The 10,345-nt window shown below is 34.2% G+C and overlaps 1 protein-coding gene across 4 annotated transcripts in view; it reads left to right on the plus strand.

The window, feature by feature from the left end:
* The first annotated feature begins 495 nt into the window (after window positions 1-495).
* The window catches only part of LOC106461339 (serine/threonine-protein phosphatase alpha-2 isoform-like), a 35,757-nt gene continuing 25,907 nt past the window's right edge, over window positions 496-10,345 (plus strand). For 2 of the 4 annotated variants that reach the window (XM_013921157.2, XM_022388210.1), the window contains exons 1-4: window positions 496-678; window positions 3,282-3,413; window positions 4,532-4,762; window positions 9,762-9,866. In XM_013921157.2, coding sequence (XP_013776611.1) covers window positions 624-678; window positions 3,282-3,413; window positions 4,532-4,762; window positions 9,762-9,866 — 523 coding nt within the window. In that variant the 5' untranslated portion in view covers window positions 496-623. The remainder of the gene's footprint in view (window positions 679-3,281; window positions 3,414-4,531; window positions 4,763-9,761; window positions 9,867-10,345) is intronic. The other 2 variants (XM_022388211.1, XM_022388213.1) reach the window with 2 other exon arrangements.

Genomic DNA, 10,345 nt, shown 5'->3' on the forward strand with positions numbered 1-10,345 from the left:
TACTTGTGTCGCCAAAGTTTCGTCGGAACGAAGTTACGGGAAGTTAATTAACAAATGGAGACGTAACAATACTTTTAAGTGACATTCCAATTTATTATTTTGTATGTATATCACTGATAAATGTAAATATGCTTATAAACTGCACATATGTTTATTCATACAAAAGTGAAGTATCTGTTATCTCTGCTACTTTATTTTTAATTTGGTTCTGATTGCGTAAACGTTAGTCATCGAACTGTTTTTTGTTTTTTTGTTAATTGAAGATTACAGAAAATGAAGTTTGGAATGCCAAATCGGGAATATTCGGAAAACTAAATTATTCCCTAAAATAATATATAAGAGTGATAAGTATATTATTTTGAGTTTCATGTAAGACATATAAATACTGATCGATATGTCTGTTTTTAATAAAATATTGATAAAAAGCCTAATTTCAGTTATACTTTTTAAATTTGTCACGTAGACTAAGATCGGAAAGTTCCGAGTTTTTTTTTTATCGCAGGATCGTGTGTAGATGTGGGAGCACTCGCTGTGGGTTAGAATAATTTTAAAGCTATCGTAAACTGGAAAGACTATAGTGTTTAATCACATGATCTTTAGTACATTCTAGAGATAATAATTAAATGGCAGATTCTGACAAATTAAATATCGATAGTATTATTGCTCGACTTTTGGAAGGTTAGTATGTACTACTTGTAAGTATTAGCCTAAATTATTATTACTATTGATATTATTATTAGTGAACGACGGAATTACGCTTATCGGTAATGTTACTTAAGTTAGTTAAAACTTTTAATAAAAGTTAAACTTGTCCTGCATTTGCATGATGATAAAGTTAAGTTAGGTTTATTTTGTTTATACTTCGGTAAAATATGATTTCAATATTTGTATATTGTATAATTTATACTATAAAGAATTTAAACTAAAGTATAGAAGATAACGACCAGTGACAGTACTGAAGTTCACAAAGTCGTTGATATTGATAATACTATTGGTACTAATATTATTAAACTCAATACGGTAGGTTACTTCTACTCTAGTTCTAACTTCTATTCTAAGTAGAATATATATATATATTTGTTTTTCAGTTCTAGTTCTATTACTTCTAGCCTAAACCAGCGTTTTTTAAACTGAAAATAGTACAGTAATTTGCTATCACTTTGTGTTTATGTTGGGAAGGGGGTCGTCACAGCCAGAAATATTTTCAAGGGTGGGAACAGGAAAAAAGTTTGAGAATCCTTGGCCTAAACTAATAATAATATAACTTGCAGATGTAATGGTATTGACAGTAAATTAATTTATAAATAATAAAGGTTAATAGTAGCAATATTACATTTTGTTCTCTTTGTAAGTTTATACTAATAATTCATTTCTTTTCACAACAATTTTATTTCTGATATAAAAAAAAAACAAAGTTAAAAGTGATGAACCAGTGATAGGAAAATGTTGATATTACTAATATTTTAACTGTAGGCAGTGTTGCAAGTGTAGGAAAGCTGATTGTGTTTAAAAAATTATATTATTAAATGTATGGTGTCAATGATAGAAGTTTGTGAAGTATATAAGCAATAAGCCTAATATTTAAGATTTGTGATAAAAATCAGTAAACTATACATGTTTCTTTCACATTCTTCTTAAGCTGACCACTTCAGATTTCAAATCAGAAGTATGTGAATATTTCAGATCATTATTTTGTCTCCTTCACATCATTACCCTGATGGCTTTTTGCTCAGTACCAGATTTTGTCAACTGGGCTGGCTGTTGACAGTTAAAAGTTCCTTTGAAATTTGTATATGTAGTATAAGAGCTTCAGAGTTATGACTTCAATGCTGAAAGTTGTTGAAGCATTGAAAATCAACAGGCCTAACATTTGTAGTAAAAAAAAATATCTAAATGTATTTTTTTGAGTTAGTATTTTTTAATTAAACTTTAAAAGCCCATTATTTAACTGTAGTAGGGCATAACATAAGTCAGTAGTATGAAATATTGAGGTGGAAGTTGCAGAAGAGTAACAACTTTTTAAAGAAAATTTCATATGTTTTTGGTAACAATATTTTAGAAATAAATTGTGATTTTTTGTGCTAAAAATGAGTATTATAGCATTTGTGTTTTGTGACCATTGATGAATAAATCCTCTGTAAAATGTGGTTTGTTGTTGTAAAGTACAAACACATATCATATTATTACAGCTCATTTGTCAAAAGCAACAGTGATACAGTGAAAAATGTTTTTGGTCGTACGTTTTATTAAAATAGTAATTACCTGTCCAATTTTTAAATATGTTAATATGTAAATTAACATTTTGGGTTACTGTTGACAGCGCTTGGCATTATTTAAGGTATAAATATGATTTTATTTACTTTATTCATCACTATTATAATTTTTGTTGCATGTTTCATTTCCTCTAAAGATTGTACGTAATTTCTTTATTATTTACCTAGTGGAAAATTCAAGTTAGAAATTCTTTTCTCATGTACGAGATATTCATGTAAAACGTGAACATATGGTCAGTAATAAAAGTATTTTATGTTCAGTGGCAAATAATCACTAAGAAAATTCTTTTATTAAAATGGTTATTTCAATATTTGTAAAACCTTCAAACTTTAATTGTTAGCCATGTGTGAGAATTACCATTGGTGCTTTCTTGATGTTTGAACTGTTCAGGACATGTAAAGCTTGTTGGTTTGTCATTTTAACAGAATATAACCATATTTTTAATTGCTGTAATTAATATTTGGTAATGACTATTTATTATTTATTCAGAGTTTTATCTTGAATTTGAAATGTCTTTGAAATTTAGTTTTGTATTTTAAGTAATAGCTTGAATATATCACCTCTTTATACTTAAAAACATTTATGTGCCATTATTATTTGTATTGTTTGAAAGATATATATATATATAGATTTAAAAGTATTATTTTAATGAAGCTTATTCTTTTAATCATAGGAGCTATATTACATGTAGAGTCAGATGTTTGAAATTCTTATGTGTAATCCTACAGATGTTGCTTAATAACCATCAAAGAAACTTGTCAACCAGTTAGTTATACATCCCTTCCATTCTAAGAAAACAATAACTTTTCATCTATAAACACATTGAACAAAGCTTTGTAATCATTCAAGCACAAATCACATTATTTGTAAACTATTCCATAAATTAACTCTCTCTGAATAATAATGTAGATCAAAGTCTATGCAAAAAAAGTATTTTCAGGATTGTCAGTCTAGAACTTGAACATGCTCACTTCCAGTTTCATTTTTAAATTATAATTATTTTACAGTAAGAGGATCTCGTCCAGGTAAAAATGTCCAGTTAAGTGAAGCAGAGATTCGAGGGTTGTGTTTGAAATCACGGGAAATATTCCTCAGCCAACCCATCCTCTTAGAACTAGAAGCACCACTTAAAATATGTGGTAAGTGGCATCTACTCTAATTATCATCGAAAAAGGCATAAAATTAACTTACAAAACTCTGATATCAGTGTTTGTGTTTAGAATTCAAAACAGGATAACGTAACAGAAATAAAAGTTACAAAAATATTTTATAAACCTTCAAACTCAGCATGAAGTTTTCTTATGATAAAAATTGAACATTTAGGTGTGTGAAAAGTTATTTAAGTATTTTTATCTTAATATACACGATTTGTTGTTTTTTTTGACAATGTTATATAGATATGTTACCAATCACTTAAAAACCTCAATTTTTTCCCCTATTATTTATTTAACATATATTTATTAAATAATGAAGCATATGACATAATAAAAGTTAATACACATAATCATTTCAGCATTAATTTGTCAACTGAAATTTTGATTGAAAATAACTGCTTGTAAGCTTACTAAAAGTCCTAATTTTTATCTTAAAGATAATCGGACATCTCTATAGAATGTTTTAGTGAATACTTGAATCATTATCAATGTATTTTTTAAAGTTTATAAATTAAAAGTTCATTTTCCAAAAGATGGGTAAGATTTACTACAATCTAAAAACAACAACTAATTATCTAATAGTAAAATAAGTATAAATTTTAATATTTTCCTCAGGTTCTAAAAATATTAGTGGAGTATGTATTGAAAACCTTTAATAGACATAAAATGTCACTTGAATCATTCTTTTTATTGCATGTTTCTCATTTTATCAGACACATCTGTGCCATATTTCCCTTACAAGCAAGAATACACCAAATTTGATCATTGTTTTCAATAATAAGCTTCCATACATAGTGATGTCATCACAAAAGCAAGCAGAAACTAGATTTATTTAACTAACAAACCTTTTGAGTCAGGAAACAACTGTAAAAAGTTGCAAAGTACTTGATGATTCACTGGTCCCATCTGGATCATCATTAACCAAACTAAATATTTGGATATAGTTCTAAATGCCATACTAAGATAAGAATAGCCACAGGCTTGTTAAAAAGTTTAGAATTTTATTAGTTTCTAAAGTTTGTTATATTTTTATCTTCATGGGACAGAAAGTTCATTTGAATGAACACATTTCAACTGTTTTTACCTTTAATTTTTTTTTCCAGGTGATGTACATGGCCAGTTCTATGATCTTTTACGACTCTTTGAATATGGTGGGTTCCCTCCAGAGAGTAACTACTTGTTTTTAGGAGATTATGTGGACAGGGGGAAACAGTCTTTAGAGACAATATGCCTTTTATTAGCGTATAAAATAAAATATCCAGAAAACTTTTTTCTCCTACGTGGGAACCATGAATGTGCCAGCATCAACAGGATATATGGTTTTTATGATGAATGTATGTACATGTGTGTGTGCTACATATGCATACCTGTATGTAATGGATAGTATGTATTTGGAAATGACTATAAAAATCAAATAAGTATTTGAAAAGTCAGTATCTGGAAATTACTTTTATTACCATTCAAAGAGTTAAAGTAATAAACAATTTACAATCTTCACTTCAAATCAAGCTAGAATTTTTTTAAAATGACATCACTTTTGGAAAAATTAGTGTTAAATTTCCAAAACAAGAAATAGCTATTTCCTGATCTTCATCTTGCCATCTAACATTGTGTTTGCTTGCTCTAGTCTTTATATATCCCACTCAACTGCCCTTGGCAATATCTAATTTGTGAAACTTTGTGCCAGCCCACACACGCCCTCTATGCAGCTACTGTATATATGCACTGTATGCAGACAATAAAATCACTTTTTCGAGACTTACCTCATTTTGGTCACTAACACCGGCTCTTAGTGGGGAGGAAGGGAAGGAGAGTGTCAGCAGAGGTAAGTATGTTTGGAAATACATATTCAGTTTAGGAAAATTATAACTTACTACTGTTTTAAGATACTTCTCTTAAGTTTTTGTCTGAAGCATGTCACCGATTGCCTCAACAAATTTGGCGATGAACTGGGCCCTTTTCTTGTCTCTACTATGACACATTTGTCCTCTTCAGGACTTGCCTTGGTGTCGTGGTTGGTCTGTTGCTGGGACTTGTTTAGTCATGATGCTTTTTTGAAGGGTTTTCACTTACCTTCTGCCCTTCGAGATTTACGAGAAGCTCCTTTTCTTTGGCCTTATTTATTTGCTGGAATTCCAGCATCTTTAGAAGGCAGAGTTGATACAGCACGTTTGCAGTTTTCTTTATCGTCTTTGGCTGCTCGACTCTATTTTACTTCAACTGGTACTTCTGCAGGTTCATTCTTTCATGTCTCAAGGTCCCCTCCTTCCACTCCTCGTTCCATTGATTCTCTTAATTGTTTCTGGCCTTATTTTTGGATAGTTTCGGACAGAGTACAATGGCACCAGCAGCATCGGTGACTACCTATTTTAACCAAATCCTGTGGGAGGACAGTTACATCTCTTTCACCATGTTTGGCATTCTTTCACCATCAATCATTGGGTTCTCAGAGTGCTGGAGTTGGAATTAGAGATTCAGTTTACTTCTCCCCCTCCTCTGTCCACCCTTTCAGTCATTTTTTCTCCTCCTTCAGACCTCAGATGTACAGATCTTCGAGTCCGAGCCATTCAGGAGTTGTTTCTCAAACAAGCCATCAAGAATGTCAATCTCATTCATCCAGGATTCTATTCTTGTCTCTTTGTGGTGCCCAAGAAAACTGGAGATTGGCATCCTATCATCGATTTATCTTAACTAAATCTTTTTCTCCAGCTTCCTCGTTTCACCGTGGAATCTTTTCTTCAACTTCAATGGCACTTCTCATCATTTTTTTGGATGACCAAGTTCGATATTGCAGACTCCTATCTTCACATCCCCATAGCAGAATCTTCTCATTGTTTTTGTGCATGAGGATCAAGTGTTCCAGTTCAGAGCTCTCCCATTTGGATTTGTTTCAGCACCATATGTCTTCTGCTGAGTAGTACGGGATTTTGGCCGGCATCTTCATTTTCTGGGTCTGTGCACACATCACTATATGGATGATTGGCTTATTTTGGCACCAACTCATCATATTGCCAAACAACATACTCAGATTCTCCTTTCTGAAGCCAGAAGAGCGGGCTTCATTATCAGGTTGGAAAAAATCCATTCTTTCACAAACTCAATACCCAATCCATCTAGGAGTGTTTTTCAACACCAATTTGGGCAGCACTCAACCATCTCCCCTCTGACTTCAACATATGGAAGAAATTGTCAGGCTTTTGATTATATTACCTTTTGTAACTGTTCTGTCTGTTTTGAGGATTTGGGTTCTACTGAAGCCCTTGTACCATTGGGTCGGGCCTATATGAGGTCTCTTCAGTGGGCACTTTGTGACCAATGGAGCATGTACATCCATCATTTGGATCAACTAGTCTCTATGTTCTAGAACGAGATTGCAGAACTCCGGTGGTGGTTAGACAGAAACAACACGACTATTGGGGTTCATATACCACCTTTTCGGTCAGATATCCATCTTTTCATGGATGGGATGCTTTTCTTTAGGGACAGGAATTCCAGGGTGTTTGGATGAATTCTGACTCTACTCTGCAAATCAACGTTTTGGAACTTCTTGCAGTACATCGAGCAATGATTCAAGGTCTTTGTATCTTGATCGGGAAAATAGTCACGATTCACTCAGACAACTCCACGGTGGTCTCTTATCTTTCTCGTCAGGGAGGTACTCATTCTCGGGATCTCTGTTTCCAGACTATGGATCTTCTGTATTGGGCTCATTCCCACAACATACATCTTTTGGCCTGCCTGTACCAGGAGTCATGAATTTGATTGCAGATCATCTTTCTCGACCCTATCGACTATTTCCAACAAAATAGATGTTACATCAGGAGGTTTTTCAGTGGATTTGTTCTCAGTTTGGAGCACCGATGATCGACGCTGTTCTGGTCTTCTGTTCCTCATACACAAGCCCTGGTGATAGATGCTTTCAGTCAAGACTGGATGGGACTACATCTGTATGCCTTTCCACCTATTCGTCTCTTACGCAGAGTCTTGTCTACGAATCGTTCCACACCTTGTCAGATTCTCTTGATTGCACCTTTTTGGCCAGCTCAGACATGGTTTCCTCTTCTACAAGAATGTCCACCTCTTCCTCTACCTCCTCGCCTATCCTAATTGAGACAACTTTGGTCCAGCTTTCAACATCCCAATGTTCGACAACTCAATCTTCATGCATGGAAGTTATGTGGTCTTTTGCCCATAGTAGGAGTTTAACTTCTAAAGTTTTCGTTTATTTGACAAAATCCCTCTGGCATCTTACTTTGGTAATCTATCAGCAGAAATGGACTACTTATCGTCATTGGTGTCTGAGAAGAACTTTCAGTCCCCTTCATCCAACTGTCTCCTTGATATCACATTTCTTGACATGGATTTTTGAAAAAAGTTTTGCTTCTTCCACTGTTGCTTTATATAAAGTTTCCTTAGCAACTACTTTTTGATATTCTAAATATCAGAAGGTTTTGACTCCACTGTATTATCCCATCTCTTATGTTCTCCGACCCAAACAACCTTATCAACTGCTTAATTGGGACTTTAGGGTTGTTTTACATGCTTTATAACGTCATCCCTTCGAACCCAGGGCCTCCTGTTCATTATATCACCTTTCCCTCAAAGTTTTTTTTTATTGCTGTTAGCTTCTGGACACTGTCATTCTGATTTATTTGCCATTCATGTTCAGCAGACTCTCTATCATTCTATCTATGTATTGCTCTATCCTGACCGGTAAGTTATTCCAAAAACTCTCACTGCCAGAGAAGGAAACAAATACTTTTCTCTTATTCATTTCCATGGCATTTCTAATCTTTACAGTAGATCAGACCTGGATCGTTTGTTATGTCCTGTCAAGGCACTCGGATGTTATGTGGCTCATACAGAACCATTTCGAGGCCCTAGGTACAGACTTTTTATTCATTGGGATCCTGCAGTGTCCAGAGATTTATCACATCTTACTTTAACCAGATGACTTTAGAAATTGATTCATACTGCCTATTCGGGCTTATCTGTTAACAATCGCAATATTCTCCATGTCACATCTCACCAGATTTGACACCTTTTGATGGTTTTGGCTGCCCGGTTGAACTGTTCTCTTGAAGATATTTTGCGGGCTGGTATGTGGACTTCTCCTGACACGTTCATATCTCATTACCTTCACAATCTGGCAGTTTCCTCTTCGATGGGGTTTTGTCTTCCTCCTGTGGCTGTGTTGACTACCTCTACTAGGTTTTAACAGGGAGGTGAATAACGTATTATCTGTCTTACAGTTATTGTTCTTTTCTCTTCTAGGGTCCCTTTTGATTTCTTTTGGATCCCACTCAGTGGCAAGTGTTGCCCAGTGCCATCTTTGGTCCTTGGTAGGACAGTGTTTCACATCCTCTACATAACTCCTTTGGTAAGCGGAATTCTCCTTGCCCACTTGGTGGGGGAGTAAATACAACTGTTTGTAAATCCAGACTGGGTGAGTTCTGGACTTTGGTGGAGTATGGCATATGATCCTGTCAATCCAGACCTGGAATGTTGCCTTTTGGACTTCTTCAGGTTAATCAGAAAGATTGTCCATTTTGGTGTTGCTTTCTTTCTTTCATAAATCTGGTGGTTTGAAACACAGTTTGGTTACTGGTAGGGATCCTATTACATAGATATATATATATCTGCTGTCCAACTGCCCTGGCCACCAACATGGGATATGGGCACCATGACCCCTTAAATCCAAGCCTCGGCTTTTTGGTCGGGGCTGGACTGTCATACTTGTATTATATTCCACCCTTTTCAATTTTCTGTAGTTCTGGGTGAAGAGCATACCTGTTCTGGATGTAGTGCAATGTTCCCCACTTTGATACCACTTTTTGTGATACATAATTGTTCTTTGCAGATGCTTTCTGTATGATCTGTCTTCACTGGCCCCTCTGCCATCTCATTGTGGGGTTTTAGCTATTAGTGTCAGCAGAGGTATGTTTGGAATTTTCCTAAACTGAATATGTATTTCCAAACATACTTACCTCTGCTGACACTCTCCTTCCCTTCCTCCCCACTAAGAGCTGGTGTTAGTAACTGGAATGAGGTAAGTCTTGAAAAAGTGATTTTAATGTCTGCATACAGTGCTTAAAAACAGTGCCTGCATAGAGGACGTGTGAGGGCTGGTGTAAAGTTTTGCAAATTAGATATTGCCGAGGGCAGTCGAGTGGGGTATATGAAGACTGGAGCAAGTGAGCGCAACGTTAGATGGCAAAGATAAAGATCGAGAAATAGCTTTTAGTGTCAGCGGAGGTAAGTATGTTTGGAAATACGTTTTCAGTTTAGGAAAATGATAACTTTTGTAACATTTGACTATGATTTGGTTTCAAGGTAAGAGAAGATACAACATAAAACTTTGGAAAACTTTCACAGACTGTTTCAACTGCTTGCCAGTAGCTGCCATCATTGATGAAAAGATCTTTTGTTGCCATGGAGGTTAGTGAATTCGCATTTTCTTCTACCTGAAATAATAATTTTCTTCCTTGAGTCTTAAGAATTGTACTATAAAAAGCTTTTATATGTATATATTTGTTCAAAAAAGAAAAAGTACACACCACAAAAAAAATCAGTTTTTCATTTATTTTTGACATTTCTTAACTCTTTATGAGGTTGGTTGATTTGACTGACTTGTAAACATGTTATACTTTAATATATTTTGTGTATCATCGTAAAATTTAGCAGGCTTTCAGTAAACATTACAAATCTTTTGTTCCCAAAAAATCAAAATTTTGATTAAGTATTTTTACTAAGAATTTGTCTGTGAATATGTGGAGTCAGTCTTGATTGTTTCATGTACAAAGTGATTTTCATGTTAAGATTAAAACTACTTTCCTTCATCTGAAACTTTTCAAATTTCATTTGCATAACCTCTAAAATCTCCTTGATATATATATATATATATATATATAGGCAGA

Source organism: Limulus polyphemus, unplaced genomic scaffold, assembly GCF_000517525.1.
Source record: "Limulus polyphemus unplaced genomic scaffold, Limulus_polyphemus-2.1.2 Scaffold937, whole genome shotgun sequence".
NCBI classification, from domain to species: domain Eukaryota; kingdom Metazoa; phylum Arthropoda; class Merostomata; order Xiphosura; family Limulidae; genus Limulus; species Limulus polyphemus.